We start from the raw sequence: 17,716 nt of genomic DNA, 5'->3' as shown, positions 1-17,716 counted from the left end.
GTAACACAGAGGCTGTGGTGAATGTATGAGTTGACCTGCATCTTTCCAACCCTCCCCTCCTGCAATCCTTGCACCTTCATCCCTTCACCATTTTGCACTTCAGTACTGTAGTCCCTGGTGGCTCAGAAGATAATCAAGACTCTGCCTGCAATGCAGGAGACCCAGGTTTGATCCCTGGGTGAGGAAGATCCCCTAGAGAAAGAAATGGCAACCCACTCCAGTATTCATGCCTGGAGAATCCTATGGTCCATGGGGTCACAAAGAGTAGGACAGGACTGAAGGAACTTGGAACGCTTGCACCACAGTCCTTCACAATTTGTGTGTTCCCTCCCAGATCTTCCACCTGAACTCCATGAAATCTCCTCATTATTTCAAATAAGCTTCTCTACATTCTCCTCTGGTCTTTGTTTCCACTCTAGATTTCTCCTAAACATGGTACTTCACTTCAGCAATCCACTACGGAGGCTGAAATTTCTCTTCCATACCTGACTGCTAAGGTTGAGCAGAAGAAACTTCAAGAGTTTTGATTAAAATAATGAAAATACATGCTATTCTAATCTTATTTCTGCTACATCACCACCACTTTGACTTATCTTCACATCATTAAAATATGTCTGAAAATACAGGAAAAAAAAAAAAACAGACCAGAAGGAGGAAACTAGTGACAAAAAGAGAAATAGAAGGAACCTGGAACCATTCATAAAAATGTGAGCGTCTAAGTTACAGCAATGGTAGTCAGGGTGTACAAACCACAATGAGGGTTTAAATATTAGTTCAGTTCAGTTCAGTTCAGTCACTCAGTCATGTCCGACTCTTTGCGACCCCATGAATCGCAGCATGCCAGGCCTCCCTGTCCATCACCAACTCCCAGAGTTCACTCAAACTCATATCCATCGAGTCAGTGATGCCATCCAGACATTTCATCCTCTGCCGTCCCCTTCTTCTCCTGCCCCCAATCCCTCCCAGCATCAGGGTCTTTTCCAAGGAGTCAACTCTTCACGTGAGGTGGCCAAAGTAATGGAGTTTCAGCTTTAGCATCAGTCTTTCCAATAAACACCCAGGACTGATCTCCTTTAGAATGGACCTGTTGGATCTCCTTGCAGTCCAACGGACTCTCAAGAGTCTTCTCCAACACCACAGTTAAAAAGCATCAATTCTTTGGCCGTCTGCTTTCTTCCCAAACCAACTCTCACATCATACATGACCACTGGAAAACCATAGCCTTGACTAGACAGACCTTTGTTGAATATCAGAGCACTTCCAATTCTCTACTTCTAAGTATATCTTAACTGGAATTAATAACAAGACATCAGTATTCTTAGGATAACATTGGGAGTTCTAATTTCACATAAAGTTTCAACATCACACACTCCATTTTCACTCAGATGCTGATTTATCAAAATATGGTTGAGACACCTGTAGTATTTCCACAAATTTATCTTCAGTTGGAACCATGATTATGACATTGTGACAATGAGGAAGGTTACCTGAGATGCCAGAAATCAGGTTTGTTTAAAACAAAAGTTTCCAACTAAAATTCAAATTCACCTTGAAAATAATTATTTTTAATAAGAATGATAAAGAGAATGGAAGAAAACTTTTTGAAGAGATGAATAGATTGATGACATAAGTGCTGTAGTGGTTTCACAAATGCATACTTATCAAGCAGTTTTGTATGTCAGACATACCTCAATAAAGTACTTTTTAAAAAGGAAAAGAATTGTTTCCTTAAGGGCATCAGCTAGAATCATCAAAGATCTGCTGAAGGTGAGATTAGAAAAGATCACTTTTCCAATGATCTTCCTGTACATAAAGACCCAACAGCTGATTGGCTGTGGCTGTTAAGGACCTACTGCAGATGTCTTCAGGGCTCCCCTGTCCCACCATCCCATTAGACGGGGTGCTACTATCCAAAGACCAGCCCTCTACCTTAGGGAATTCACTGTGATAACTGACAATATTTTCCTCCAGTCCAGTTGTTCTGATGTGATTAATAACCTGGACATCCAATCTGCAATTGTGATAACAACTAGAAGCATCTCTGCCAAATACTGTGAGCACCCATTCACACCCTGGTTTCACTGCTGTCTTTCCTGCATCCGCCTTTGCATAGGTCAAACACACTTAGATAGCACTGAGTACTTCTTAGGAGTCACATCAGGTCCTCATAGCTTCAATTCAGTTCAGTTCAGTTCCTCAGTCATGTCTGACTCTTTGCAACACCATGGACTGCAGCATGCCAAGCCTCCCTGTCCATCATCAACTCCTGGGGTTTACTCTATCTCATGTCCATTCAGTTGGTGATGCCATCCAACCACCTCATCCTCTGTAATCCCTTTCTCCTCCCACCTTCAATCTTTCCCAGCATCAGGGTCTTTCCAATGAGTCGGTTCTTCTCATGAGGTGGCCAAAGTACTGGAGTTTCAGCTTCAGCATCAGTCCTTCCAATGAACACCCAGGACTGATTTCCTTTAGGAGGGACTGGTTTGACCTCCTTGCAATCCAAGGGACTCTCAAGAGTCTTCTCCAGCACCACAGTTCAAAAGCATAAATTCTTCAGTGCTCAGCTTTCTTTATAGTCCAACTCTCACATACATACAGGACTCCTAGAAAAACCATAGCTTTGACTACACCGGTCTTTTTTGGCAAAGAAATGTCTCTGCTTTTTAATATGCTGTCTAGGTTGGTCATAGCTTTTCTTCCAAGGAGCAAGTGTCTTTTAATTTCATGGCTGCAGTCACCACCTGCAGTAATTTTGGAGCCAAAAAAAAAAAAAGTCTGTCACTATTTCCACTGTTTCCCCATCTATTTGCCAGGAAGTGATGGGACCAGATGCTATGATCTTAGTTTCTGAATGTTGAGTTTTAAGCCAACTTTTTCACTCTCCTCTTTCACTTTCATGAAGAGGCTCTTTAGTTCTTTGCTTTCGGCCATAAGTGTGATGGAATCTGCATCTAAGGTTATAGATTTTTCTCCTGACAATCTTGATTCCAACTTGTGCTTCATCCAGTCCAACATTTCTCATGATGTACTCTGCATATAAGTTAAATAAGCAGGGTGACAATATACAGCCTTGACGTACTCCTTCCCCGATTTGGAACCAGTCTTTTGTTCCATGTCCAGTTTTAACTGTTGCTTCTTGACCTACATACAGATTTCTCAGGACGCAGGTCAGATGGTCTGGTATTCCCATTTCTTGAAGAATTTTCCAGTTTGTTGTGATCCACACAGTTGAAGGCTTTGGCATAGTCAATAAAGTAGAAGTAGATGTTTTTCTGGAACTCACTTGCATTTTCAGTGATCAAACGGATGTTGGCAATTTGACCTCTGGTTCCTCTGTCTTTTCTAAATCCATCTTGAACATCTGGAAGTTCACAGTTCATGGACCACAGCCTTGTCTAACTCAATGAAACTATGAGCCATGCCATGTAGGGCCACCCAAGATAGATGGGGGTCGTAGTGGAGAGTTCTGACAAGATGTGGTCCACTAGAGAAGGAAAGGCAGACCACTTCAGTATTCCTGCCTTGAGAACCCCATGAACTCTTAGCTTCACTGCCTCCTATATGTGATGCGCTTCAGCTACTGTGTTGCAAACTTCAAGACTTCATTTTCCTGCTCCCTCAACATCCCTGCAGATGTGGTGTGAGCTCCCCACTCGATTCATCAGGTACACCACTGTGATGAGATTTTCCCTGCTACAAGTCCCACTTCTGGCCTCCTCTGACTGTGACCTAGGGACATTTAAATGCACCACTGAATTTCTCTCACACCTTTTCCTTGTGTAACTTCACCATGACTTCGGGTATGGTCACTTGTCCATGGGTCTTCACATGCCCTTGTGGGGTCACCATTGCTTGGTTGAGCCTGTTCTATTGGCACATCACCCACATACCAACCTGATGGAGTGTGGTGACTCTGACTTTTGGGACCAATGAGGATAATAAACCTTGTTGCCTACAACTCTCCTATGACACCCCACCCCCATCAATGTAGCCACACCCTACTGACCATTATGTCAAAGAATACAGAACAATTACCATGCTGAGACTGTGCCACAGAGGTCGAATCCAGAAGCTAATCTGTATGAAATTTTTGACCTCACCTCTGCCTCCATGACACATCCCAAAGACCCTTCACCCAAGTATGTTCTAAAGGCTGTATCCATAATCTCAAATCATTCTGGTAATAAGACAGACGCTTTTCCTGCTAGAGATCCCCACACAAACCAGACAGGACTTACCTGAGCAGACTACTCCAGCATCCCAGTCGTGGGAATAGCCATCATTACGATAGTCTTTAATATCAGAATGCCTACAGTCACTGACAGTTGACTCCACCCCTTCACATGAAATATACAAAAGCCAAATGGAGCCAAGTCCTGGCCCAAAATAAGCCCCTCCAGGAAAACCGATGGCAGCTCCACATCCCAGCTGTCTGCACACTACAGATGCATCCTTCAAGCTCCATTTCAGATCATTCACTGTGCCCCATTCTCCTTGGTGCTTCACTTCCACTCTCCCCTCACAGCGGTGTGCTCCATCCTTCAGCCTCAGCTCCAGAGCTGCAAAAGAGACACACGACAGGAAAGATTTTAGGAGACTTAGAGTGGTATAATATTTAAAACATTAGCTCTTTGAGGAGCAAAACAGTGCATGGGATATAGTATTTCCTGACCTCTGTGATATAAACATTCCCAGCGTGGCCAACTCTAAGCCCCCAATGTGCCATCACTGAACACGGAGCAGGAAGGGAGGCACCAAGTCTTTCTCAGGAGCCTGTAGAACCAGCTCCAGGGACACCACTGAGGACAGGCCTTCAGAGACTCTGGATGCTGCCCTCCCTGTAGATGTGCCCAAGGCTACTAAGGCCCAGCTACTCCATCTCTGTTGCAGCTCATGGCCCGGGATCCAGGGAGGAATCCTCCCTCTCCTTTCCTGTCCATAGGAAGCATCTCATCCAGCTCAGAAACAGAGGGCTGGGTAACAGGCTCTAAAATCTCCTGCTTATTCCTGCCATCTGGTGTTCATGTCTTTGTGTAATTCCACACTCCAATGTACCTAGCAACACGCATCTAACAAATGGAATTTGAAGAAAGTGATCAGATGTCACTTTAGTGATTAAGTCATAAGATGACTCTGGTTTCTGCATATAAAAAGGAGTTCATTAGTAGGAACATCATAGATGGAGACATTCCCAGTGTTCAGTTCAGTTCAGTTGCTCAGTCGTGTCTGATTCTTTAAGACCCCATGGACTACAGTACACCAGGCCTCCCTATCCATCACCAACTCACGGAGTTTACTCAGACTCATATCCATTCAGTCAGTGATGCCATGCAAGCATCTCATCCTCTGTTGTCCCCTTCTCCTCCCACCTTCAATCTTTCCCAGCATCAGAAGACTTTATTAAAAAAAAAAAAAAAGAACTAACCAGATATTTTGTGATTCTCTGATAGCTCAGTAGGTAAAGAATCCACCTGCAATGCAGGACACCCTGGTTCAAATCCTGCATCAGGAATATCTGCTGGAGAAGGAATAGGCTACCCACTCCAGTCTTCTCTTGTGGCTCATCTGGTAAAGAATCAGTCTGCAATGCTGGAGACCTGGGTTTGATCCTTGGGTTGGGAAGACCTCCTGGAGAAGGGAAAGACTACCCACTCCAGTAAGGCCTGGAGAATTCCATGGACTGTGTACAAAGAGTCAAACATGACTGATGACTTTCACTTCTTCAATTCTTCAACCATATATTTTGAAGCTGAATAATAAATGAACGGGCTTCCCAGGTGGGGCTAGTGGTAAAGAACCTGTCTGCAAGTGCAGGAAATGTAAGAGACTGGGGTTTGATCCCTGGGTCCGGAAGATCCCCTGGAGGAGTGCATGGCAACCCACTTCAGTATTCTTGCCTGGAGAATCCTATGGATGGAGCAGCCTGGTGGGCTACAGTCCATAGGGTCACAAAGAGTCAGACATGACTGAGGCGACTTAATATGCACAATACAATGAGTAAACTGAAGAATTCAACACAGAGATTCAACAACAGACTTGACCAAGGGAAAGAAAAAGAAAAAAGAATCAATGTGTTAGAAGAAAGATTAGTTGAAAGCATCCAAATAGAGGAGCCAAAAGAGAATGAAAGGAATATAGAAAGCCAGTGGACACCATAAAGAGAAACAGTGTATGGACTGGAGTCATAGCAGAAGAAGTGAAGGAGAAAAGAATTAAGGGCTGAGGACTTCCCTGGTGGTGTAGTGGCTAAGAATCCACCTGCCAATGTAGGGCACATGGGTTCAATCCCTGGTCCAGGAAGATTCCACATGCCGCAGAGCAACTAAGCCAGTGTGCCACAGCTGCTGAAACCTGCGCACCTAGAGCCTGTGGTCTCCAGCAAGAGAAGCCACTGCAGTGAGAAGCCTGTGCACTGCAGCGAGGAGTAGCCCCTGCTTCCCACAGCTAGAGAAAGCCCGCATGCAGCAAGGAGACCTAGCACAGCCGAAAATAAATAATAATAAAAAAGAAAGAAAGACAGGCTGCGAATTTCCAAACCTGGGGAAAGATCTGGACACCTAAGTTCAAGAAGCTAATAAGTCACCCCAAAATTTCAATCCAAACAACCTTCTCCAAGACTCACAGAGTAAACTGTCCAAATGCAAAGAGAAAGAGAATTCTAAAAGTCTAAGGAGAAGAAAAAAATTGTCACCCAAGAGAACTCCCATGAGGAGATCAGCGGATTTGTCCAAAGAAACCTTGCAGACCATGAAGAAGGATTGATAACAAACTCCACTCTCACTCAGTGGAAAGCAGCTCCCAGGGAGGGAGGGACAGGAGAGGGCACGAGAGAAAGTGCTCCCTACAGAGTCACAGCTGATCCTGGGAGGGGAAAGGACCATCCCAGGCCCCCAGCACATCAGGAAATGAGTCACAGGGACTGGGGCAGGGACTTGGGAACTTATACACGTGGGGCTGCACATCAACTGATCTTTACAAACAGAGGGACAAGTCGTTCATTGGAAGGACTGATGTGGAAGCTGAAACTCCAATACTTTGGCACCCTGATGTGAAGAGCTGACACATCTGTAAAGACCCTGAAGCTGAGAAAGAGAGAAGGTGGGAGGAGAAGGGGATGACAGAGGATGAGATGGTTGGATGGCATCACCGACTCAATGGACATGAGTTTGGGTAGACTCCGGGAGTTGGTGATGGACAGGAAGGCCTGGCGTGCTGTGGTCCATGGGATCGCAGAGTCAGACACCAGGGAGCAACTGAACTGAACTGAACTGAACTGAACAGACAAGAGGTCCCCTCTCCTGGATGCAGGATTCTCTGCTCCCTAATGGACACCTGGTGGGAACAGGTGAGGCCAGCAGGCAGAGCCTCTTACGGAGCCCAGTGCTAGGCAGACATGGCAACAAGCAGAGGGGAGCCCGAGAGATGGGGGAGAGGAGCCAGAGAGAGGCAGGCAGGTGTATGATTATCTCTGATCCAGTTACATGCAGCGGCCATGACACCCAGCCCTGTGGACACCCCGTGTGCTTCACAGACTAACGGACTCACTCCCTGCTCAGCAGCTCTGTTCCTCTCACACAGACAGGCTCCACCTCCCCTCACACACACACACACACACAAACACACACAGGCTCACACACTACTCACACACTCCTCACTCAAAATCACTCACCCACACTCACCCACACATACTCCTCACTCGCCTTAATACATCACTTGCACACTCTTCACACACTCCACAAACACATACACTCTTCACACCCACATACACCCTCACACATACACACCCTCACACACTCACACACACACACTCTTCATACCCTCACACACACACACCGTCACGCACTCCTCACCTGCACACATACACACACATACACACACACAATCACAGAGCCTACAGGAGTGAAGACATAGGAAACACAGGGACCCAGGGGCGGTGCTCACACACCAGGCACGTGGAGCGTGTGTGAACAGCCCAGAGTCCCAGCTGAGCTCAGTCACTGGACCTTCTACACACTGAGAGCCACTGGGACTCCTAGAAGCTCCCTGAAAACAAGGGAGACTGTGGAGGGGACTTAGGCTGACCCAGCTTGATCCAGACAAAACCTCACGGCTCTGTAAAATCTGCCGCTATGACCAATGGACACCTCCCCCCTCCCCACCATAGGAAAGGAACCAGTATTCACATCAGCATGCTTCTTTTTTGGTCAGAAACACTGAGGCCAGGTTCCACAACTCCAGACACCTTTCCCTTCATCAAGGCGTCCTCTCCCCTGCTGTGAACTGGGACAGAGGGGCAACTCTTACCTTGACCACCCACCACGGTGCCGAGGAGGAGGACACAGAGGCCCCACAGGGAGAGGTGTCTGCCCAGAGCCATCCTGACCCCGCGTCCTCAAGGTCACAGTCCCAGCTGCAGGATCAGCCTGTGAGGAGGCATCAGGGTGCCGACTGGGGTCTATATAGACCACCCCTTACACCCTCCCTCCTGAGAGCCAATAGCAACACCTTTCACCATTTCAGGCACTATCAGAGGCTGCATCTGCCACTTTCTGAAGCTCAGACACCAATGAGCTTCTGAATCTTCAACATCTCCTTATATGAGCAACACGGTCCTTTGACCTCCTGCTTCCGTAGTCCTGACAGCTGGGTCCCACCACTGGGACTGGGGTAGAAACGGTTCATCAAAAATCATGAGTGCCTTTCTCTCCCCTGATCACCCTGGTCAATATCTGCAGACTGTGAGATCTCACAGGGTCTGGGTGTGGGATCTGTTGACCCGTGGAGAATAACTTTTGTAGAATCAAGTATTGATCTTCCCCGGCACTGAGCTCAGGGTGGAAGCAGAGAACTACAAGAAGTCTTGAAATACAAGAGTATTTATCAGGTCAGCAGAAAATGAGGACCAGGAGTACAGGAATTCACAGGTGACTGTGGAGGCATGAAGTGAGACCCATCAAGTTGGGGGGATGAGATTGCAGGGTTTTCCCCCTTCTCAGAATGATCTGGAGACTTGGTCCTGGAGCAAGTGCCTGCATGCTCAGTCGTGTCTGACTCTTTGCAACCCCTGCACTGTAGCTCGCCAGCCTCCTCTGTTCAGTGGATTTCCCAGGCAAGAATACTGGAGGGGGTTGCCATTTCCTTCTAAAGGGATCTTTCTGACTCAAGGATCAAATCTGCTTCTCCTGCATTGGCAGGCGGGTTCCCTATAGGGACATTCAGACGTGTTAAATCCCTTTCCCTTTATTGCATTTCATTTTATGTGAAGTATCTCTTTCAGCTAGTCACTAAACGAGGCTGACAGAGAGAAAGAGATTGCTATTACAGGAAACAAAGAGAAAGTAGGAATCGTCATTCAACTCTAGACCACCAAATTAGGAGCAGGGATCTCTAGAAGAAAACATGGGGCTTCACTCTTGGCTCAGCAGTAAAGAATCCGCCCACAAAGCAAGAGACGTAGATTTGATCCCTGGGTCGGGAAGATCCCCTGGAGAAGGAAATGGCAACCCACTCCAGTATTCTTGCCTGGAGAATTCCGCGGACAGAATGGCCTGGCCAGCTACAGTCCATCGTGTCGAAATGAGTTGGACATGACTAAGTGAATAAACAACGAAAACAAAAAGAAAATTATACTTTGGAAAGACTAAAGTTTTCTAAACTTCACATGTACCCCCTTTATATGCTGAGAGTATGGTTTGATAAGATTCAGAATACATTTGTATTATAAAACCATAACTAAAGAAGATGCAAAATATAATTTAAGGGAACAGCTCCAGAGAGATGGGGAAATAGAAAGTCTGCTACATGATAGCTGCAGGCAGGGGGCCAAGAAGGGGTGAGTGAAGCAGAGAAGAAAAAGGGGTTCATGCTGCCTGAAACCACCAATGAACCCACCTCCTCTGTTCTGCATTTAAGAGGAAAGGTGGTGGCAAGAATGGAATCCCAGGTGGGTTGAGGGGACAGATCCAAGCAGAAGGGATGATGTCCAATGTAGCCATTGCTGCCTTGTTCTGTTTCCACTCATCAAAGAAGCTCCCAGATGCTCCCCCAGAAGGTACCCCAGGGATGAATAGAGAGACTGAGAAGGGCTGTAAGTGCTGTAAGTGATGCAAGATAGAGCTCCCCCATCGAAATTCAAGGTCACTAATGTGCTGCCCCCTTTCCTCGTGCCCCCTCAGGCTCAAGATTCCCATGATGCAGCCGTGTGGTCCACACAAGCCCATCCTGAGGCCCCCTCACCTTGACTCCATCTTTTCAGCACAGATGTGGAAGGAAGCATCTGTGACACACAGGTCCGAGGGTCCCCACCGGAGCTCAGAGACAGCTTCAAGAGCCACCCACGGCCCACCTTAAGGTCTCAGTAGGGCCAACACTGAGGGCAGCTGCAGGTTAGTCCACAGCCCTGCCACATCCCCCACCAGAGGGACCCCTCATCCCAGTCAGCAGACACAACTTCTCTGTCCCGCCATGCCTGTTCTTCCTACTTGAGACGGGAGAAAAGACAGTTGAACACATACTTTTCTTCCTCTAAATATGCTAATATTTACCCTTTGTTTATTTAAGTATCACTTCCTTGTCATCTGGTCCTCTCATTCTCAAGCCCCATGACTGTACCTGATCCCGTCTCCTTCTATATCTGGAGCTTTACCACATTAATTATAAAAACTTATTATAAATATCAAAACCAAAATTTACACTCAGTTGCTGAAGTAAGACCAGGATCTGCTCAGTCACTTAGAATTGATGCTCTACTCCCTCTGGGCCCAGAGTCATCATTCCTTACCCAGTTGTGGAGTCCACACCATCACCAGAAACCACCAGCCAGACACCGAGAACACAGGACGTGCTTCCTGGGGTCCAGTCATCCCTCCCACAGGGTGACACAGGGATGCGTTTAGTGAACCAGGTACACATGGTCTCAACTTGGGATGGAGATCTCACAGGTAAGATGCTGTTAGCAGCTCCAGACCCTTTATAGAAAGGGATGGGCTATAAGGAGCGGCAAACTCAGGGCTGGCAGCCTGTCCCCACAGCACCCTCTATCCCAGAGCTGGGGGTGCAGGGTCAACATGGACCAACTCACCCTCGGATGAAGCTACATCTTTCTGACACATAAAGAAATTTCAGTATCCACTCTCATCAAAGATTTGAAGGAGGAAAGTTTTAGGGAGGACACTAACCCAGCTGTGTCCACAATGAACATGAGAGAGTGCAGTACAGGGTCAGGAAAAGAGGCTCGGGAGCCAGACTGCCTGGTCTTGACTCACAGTTTAGCCACATGCCAAGTGTGAGCCTTGAACAGGATTCTCACACTCTCTTATTACTAAAAGGAGGGTGATGATCCCACCAAGATGACTGATTTTGGTGAGGATTAGGTGAGTTGGCATTAGCATGTGATATTACAACACTAGTTAACAGTAGTACACGTGCTGATGCTGATGTGCTCAGTCGTGGCCAACGCCTTGCGAACCCATGCCAGGTTCCTCTGTCCATGGAACTTTCCAGGCAACAGCAGTAGTACATATTCGTAGTATTATGTACTACTGTTAACTTGCTTTCCTGATGGCTCAGATGATAAAGAATCTGCCTGCAATGCAGGAGATCTGAGTTCGATCCCTGGGTCAGGAAGATTCTCTGGAGAAGGAAATGACAACCCACTTCGGTATTCTTTCCTGGGAAATCCCATGGACAGAGGAGCCTGGAGGGGCTACAGTCCATGGAGTCACAATGAGTTGGTCACAGCTGAGTGACTAACACACACACATACTTACACACGTAGTAGTAGTAGAGAAGCAGTGTTAGGGCATCTCCCACCATCTCATCCCAGGAATCCCAGGACTCTAGAGCAGGAATTCAATTCTGTGACCTGGAGCCTTGACTGAGGCTGTCAGAACTCTCCCAGGAACCACATGCTGTGATGGTCATTGGTGCCAATCAGAGTTGTGAGTCTTCCACACATCACTCCTTCTCTCTGTGCCCCATGTAACTGCTCAAGAACCTCGACCTTACCACTGGTGAGCTTTTGTGAATTAAGTTGTTTACTTAATCATTTTACTTTATAAACTCGAATGTACTTGGTAAAACATTTTGTGTCTAATTCACCTCCATATCCCCAGTGCTTGGCTAACTAAAAATTGTAATGATGTCTCTTGTATACCTGAATGAATGAATGTCAGCCTGGTATTTTACACAAATCATTTCAATCAAAAAGAAATCTTTTGAGAAATAATTTAACTTGTTGTGAGGATGTAACAGCACAATGCAAGCTGCATCATTTGTTTTAATGATATTTCAATACTGTTAAATGGTATGAGCTATATATGGTTCACTTCAATGCCTTTCTGCAATGAATGCAGTAAATTTCAATAACTAGAAACAACCCAGCCCCAGTACAAGAGCAGTGCTGAGACAGCCAGTTCTAAACATATATAAACGCTGCAAATTTCTTTGCATATCTGAAGATAAAGAAGATAAACCACAGAACACTGACAGGTGAAGACCATGAAGCCTCCTGTTCTGGTCTTAATCAGATATGGCCAAGTGGTCAGGATGTTTATGTATTTGTCATTTGGCATATTTTCAATTCAAACCACACACAACTGTAACAGGAAGAAATTTAGTTATAAAAAAATTTAAACATCTTCCACCTTGAATTAGAAGTACAGAAATAAAGAGCAGAAAGAATCTTGTTCTTTTACTTAGCCTAACTATTTGTCCTTATGGATTGTGAAGCAATACAACATGTAGCATTTTATTCCCAAATCACCATGAGAAAATGGTGGTCAGAGGTTCAGTAATCTCTTTGCTAAGAAAGTTAATAATTAAACCTGCTTGCTTGAGGAAAATTTCCTCAGGACCAATCAGACAGACTAAAATACAAAATATTTTTAAATTAAAAAAGGGGTGTACAACTCTAAAGGAAAATGATTCACTGAGTTGTTACACCAAAGCGTTGGAGACCCCCTTCACCATCTGCGTTCCTTGCATGGATGGGACCAAGGTTAGTAAAGACTCCTTTACCAAAGACCACTTCATCACAAGAGCATGAAGGAAAGAGCAAGGTTATGAGCTGGCTTAGGTCCAGCCCATCATCTCTGTTCAGCCCGTTACAGTCCATAACCAGAAACATCGAACAGAGTGTGGCACTGAATTGGCCTCATTCACTCCTCCATAGTGCAACATCAGATACCCAGAGACAAGAGCAGATCAAAGCTAAGAAATCAAAGACAAGCAGATTCTAAGTGGAGAGCATGCAGACAAAGGGTCCTTCCCTACTGCTGTTGGAAAGGAAGAAGCCCTCCAACCCCAGGCACCACCTGTGGGAGGAGAGACAAGAAGATGCCTCCTGAAATAGAGGAAAACCAGTCTCAGCAGGGAGCTTGAACTAGAAATGACAAGACAGTTATTACCATGAACCCCAGCTAAGTTGAGGGATAAATTTTAAATGGGAGAGTCTGTGTTAACTTTATGGAACTTTCAATCCACACAAACATCCCTTGCTAGTGCACAAGATGAAATCCATGATAAAAATAGAGAATATTACATTTATGTATATTTCAATTCTAGGCTAGGCTAAGGCTAAGTCACTTCAGTCCTGTCCGACTCTGTGCGACCCCATAGACGGCAGCCCACCAGGCTCCCCCGTCCCTGGGATTCTCCAGGCAAGAACACTGGAGTGGGTTGCCATTTCCTTCTCCAATGCAAGAAAGTAAAAAGTGAAAGTGAAGTCGCTCAGTCATGTCCGACTCTTAGTGACCCCATGGACTGCAGCCCACCAGGCTCCTCCGTCCATCGATTTTCCAGGCAAGAGTACTGGAGTGGGGTGCCATTGCCTAGGGACACATTTTTAAGCCCATTACAGAAAGAAAATTCATAAATCTTCTCTTGTTTTTAAAAGCACAGAGTTGTCATGTCTATGAACTCTTTCTAATTCCTCCAGCTCAAAATTACTGCTGTGTTTATTTAATCTGTAAAACCTTGCTCATTGTCTCTAAAGTGGGGGCTTCTTGAGAGGAAGTATGTGTCTTACTCTTCAATATCTCTTTAAAGTCAAGTAAAGACACATAGAGAGAGCTTAACAAATAGTGGATAAAGAAAGAAATGAATGCATAAACAAATGCTGAAAATCACCCTGCAGGTAGTGATACTGAGTGGGGAGGGTGGTGGGGGCAGGGGAGACACGAATCTGACTACTCCCACTCAGCACAGACAGAAGTGCAGTAAGGAGCCAGAGACACACCAGACGAAGGAACCAGATACAGAAGGCCTTCTTCAAATCCCATTCTGGGGACGGTCTAATGACATTTAATTTCTGCACAAAATTGTACCTCAGAAACTTCACCGAGGCAAGGAAAAAAAAAAAAAACTGACAGCATTGCTACCAAGGATGTGGCATCAATAGTAATATTCATCAAATAGCTGTTTTTCTATCTCCCAGTGACTCATTCTGGCCAATGAAACGTGGGTGTTGTCACCTGTGTCACTTCTGAGTAGAGGCATGAAAACCCCATGCGACTCTCTGGTTTCTCTCTTTCCTGCCCCAGAAGCTGCGTGTTCCACATGGTACACGTGTAAGCTAGTGGAGCCTCGCTGACCACAGTACGTTTGCAGGTTGGTAATGAATGTGTGTATGCATGTGTGTGTTCCTTCTGAGATTTGGGAGTCAGTTGTTCCAGCATCAGAACAGAGCCTATTCTGAAGACGTGAAAGGAAGACAAAATCTGTCACATGAAGCAGGTACTTTTCTGGATCTCCTCTTCCTTCTGTGTCTTCATCCCAAGCTGCTCCCTCAGGTCTCAACTTGATTCCTCTTTGGGGCTTGGTTGATTCCTAGTCACCATCACTGATTGACCAACAACTAGACCTAAACTTCTGCATAAGAGCATCCACACCTGGTGCAGCTCCTCCTCCCTTTACATCAGTCTGCGCTGACAGTTGTGCTTCCTTTTCCCCATTTTTGTCTCTGAGCATCTTGACCTTCATCCTTAAACAGCTCTCCTTTGCTCTGAGTTAGTCAGTTCATCATCTTTGATCTTATTTTTACATTCCACCAATCCTGTACTAATGAAAAAGCAGCATGTATGTTCCAAACCTCTTCTGTTTCTTCTTGATTTCCGGAACAAATCTGATTCCTGGATTTAGTTCTCCATGTAGTTAATTAAATTCTTCACCTTTGGGTAAGTAATAATTTTGCCGAATTTTTATTTCCCTCAACTGAAGCAAATGGCACATTCAAAACCTATCTCCTTGTGACCATGTAACCGAAAGGTATGTGTGAGGAGTCCGGCTGCTAACCACTCAAAATCCAGTATACAGGCCAGGTTGGTGGAAAGAAAAGTTTGTTTTATTTCAGATGCCAGCAACTGGCGGGGAGGGTGGTGGACATCTGTATAAAGGCCGACTCCGCCCATCCCATGACAAGAAGAGGGTGAGAGCTTCTACAGCAGAGCTGGGGTTGGGGGAGGTTATATGCAGAAACAGCACAGTCATCTCTAACAGTCATCTTCAAATTGGTCATCAGTGGTCTGAATAGCATCATCTTGGCTGTCCTCAGTTCATTTCATCACTCAGTCGAGTCCAACTCTTTGCGACCCCATGGGCAGCCGCACACCAGGCTTTCCTGTCCATCACCAACTCCCAGAGCTTGCTCATACTCATGTCCATCAAGTTGGTGATGCCATCCAAAGCATCCACTGGTTGTTTTAGGTACAGTTAATCTTTAGTGCCTGGGTGTACTTGTTCCCATGTCTTTGTGGTCAGTTCTCAGAATTGTGGACGCTCAAGTCCTGGGTACAGTGTGGTCATCATGTAGTTCACTGCTCCACCTGGTGTTTTGTGTCTATAAGACAGCTCACAGGACACGGCTCAGAATATCATCTATAACCCTTGAGAAAGAACTAAAGGTCCTTGACTGTGCTTAATGACTACATTATTATTATTTAGTCTCCTCTGACTGTTTTCCTTTGTTTCCACGTTTCTCGCTTCTCCAATTAAACATATTCTTTGACTAAAGTTTTCCACGGGCAAAAGGCAGGCAGAAGACACGGTGAGGAAGCAAGGATTGTAGAGTCCTCTCTGCTTCAACCACAGCCCTAGGGCCCCCCTCAGGACTTGGAAGGGGCTGGTGCAAGGAGAGGCTCTGAAGAACACGCTTCATTAACTTCATGATTAACCCACCTCTGCTCAGAGCTGATGTAATTACCAACTGCAGAGCTATTGAGTTCTTGTGGGTGGTGATTCTTAAACTACTTAAGCCTAAGGTTAGTGCCTCTGGGGTGGCACTCAGAGTTCAAAGCCTGAGTGATTGCTCAGATTCAAAGTCTATGAACTGAGGCTCTATTGCACATGGAGCTTTGGTGCAGCTGAGTCCTGCCCACAGACCAGCCTCAGAACACTGGAAAATACAGCAATGTGTTCCTCCTTTAACATCAAAGACTCTGTGAACAGACCTCTTTTCCTTGTCATCGAATGCTTCCCAATCTGGGCATGCTAACCAAGGTTCCTGCAGTCTGTAGGCATTGTCTGAGGCCTTGCCAGGCCCCAGGATTGGAGTGAGGCCTATGCCTGTGTATAAGCTCTATATTTCCCCTCTCTGTAACTTCACAGATGTTCAGCTAATATTTATTGAATGGCTGAATGGCACTGTACTAAATATTGAAGATAAATTGTCTTGAATATAAAGAAATCTTTCTGAGAACATCATTTAGCTAATATTTTTGTTTTAAAGGCAAATGTTTCTGACAATTACCAAGGCAAAATTTCATTTTCAAAAACAAGCAGCTATCACCAACAATATGTCACAACGAACACTGCAAATCTCTATCTCTAAGGATACACAAGACAAACTACAAAGTACCTACATGTGGCTTCTTAATAAGTCTTAATCAAACCCAACTGAGGAGACAGGATATTCATATGATTTATCATTGGCAGTTATTTCATTAAAACCACACAGCAATATCACAGGAAGAAAATTTGCGATTAAAAAAGTACAGCTGCACCATCGATATGGGAAGCAGATGAGGTGCCCAAAGATTTCTTTGGCTTAAAATAACACACAGCTTAATTAGTCTTTCACTTTTTGAAGGAGTGTCCCCTTCAGCTGATCTTGAAAGATGATGTGGAGACCAGGACAACTCAATTGTTCTGCACAACATTTAGAACTGTGAACTGATAAATTTGGAGAATGTTGCTCTTTGAGTCCCTTCTTGTTACTTTTTGTGAATCTACTGTAGGTTTTTACATTTCTGTTGCCACATGGCTCACATAAAACATCTTAGAGGGACAACAGTAAATACTATACTGATAACAAATTAATTCCAATGACATGCAAAAGCTCTACCTTTTTATCCCCTTCTACACATTTTGTTTTGGATGTCACAATTTACCTCTCTCTATATTGTATATCTACCAACAAAATATTTTCTCTATAGCTATTTTAATACTTTCTTTAGACTAAAGCTACCTGACTAGCACACTACTATATGACAGTGTCAGAGTATGCTGAATTGGATTCAGTATTTACATTTACAAGTCTGTTGCATATTTCCACTTCTTTCATATAAAAATTAGCATCCTTCATTTAGTTTGAGGAACTCCCCTCAGCAATCTTGTAAGACAAGCCTAGTGTGGTGAATCCCCTCAACTATTGTTCATTTGGGAAAGTCTTTATATCATCTTCATTTATGAAAAACAACCTTCCTGAGAAAAGTATTCT

At 45.1% G+C, this 17,716-nt stretch overlaps 2 protein-coding genes across 4 annotated transcripts in view; both read right to left on the bottom strand.

Moving 5' to 3' along the window:
- The window catches only part of LOC102416343 (antigen WC1.1), a 50,992-nt gene extending 42,547 nt beyond the window's left edge, over window positions 1–8,445 (bottom strand). For all 3 annotated transcript variants that reach the window (XM_044941026.2, XM_045165273.1, XM_045165274.1), the window contains exons 1-2: window positions 8,308–8,445; window positions 4,242–4,562 (exon numbers count right to left, since the gene is read on the bottom strand). In XM_044941026.2, coding sequence (XP_044796961.2) covers window positions 4,242–4,562; window positions 8,308–8,380 — 394 coding nt within the window. In that variant the 5' untranslated portion in view covers window positions 8,381–8,445. The remainder of the gene's footprint in view (window positions 1–4,241; window positions 4,563–8,307) is intronic.
- LOC102402808 (antigen WC1.1) overlaps window positions 1–17,716 on the bottom strand; it is a gene marked incomplete in the record, with an annotated part of 1,152,186 nt that overhangs the window by 132,501 nt on the left and 1,001,969 nt on the right.

This window comes from Bubalus bubalis, chromosome 4 (assembly GCF_019923935.1).
Source record: "Bubalus bubalis isolate 160015118507 breed Murrah chromosome 4, NDDB_SH_1, whole genome shotgun sequence".
Classification (NCBI taxonomy): domain Eukaryota; kingdom Metazoa; phylum Chordata; class Mammalia; order Artiodactyla; family Bovidae; genus Bubalus; species Bubalus bubalis.
This window is presented reverse-complemented; position numbering and strand designations above follow the sequence as displayed.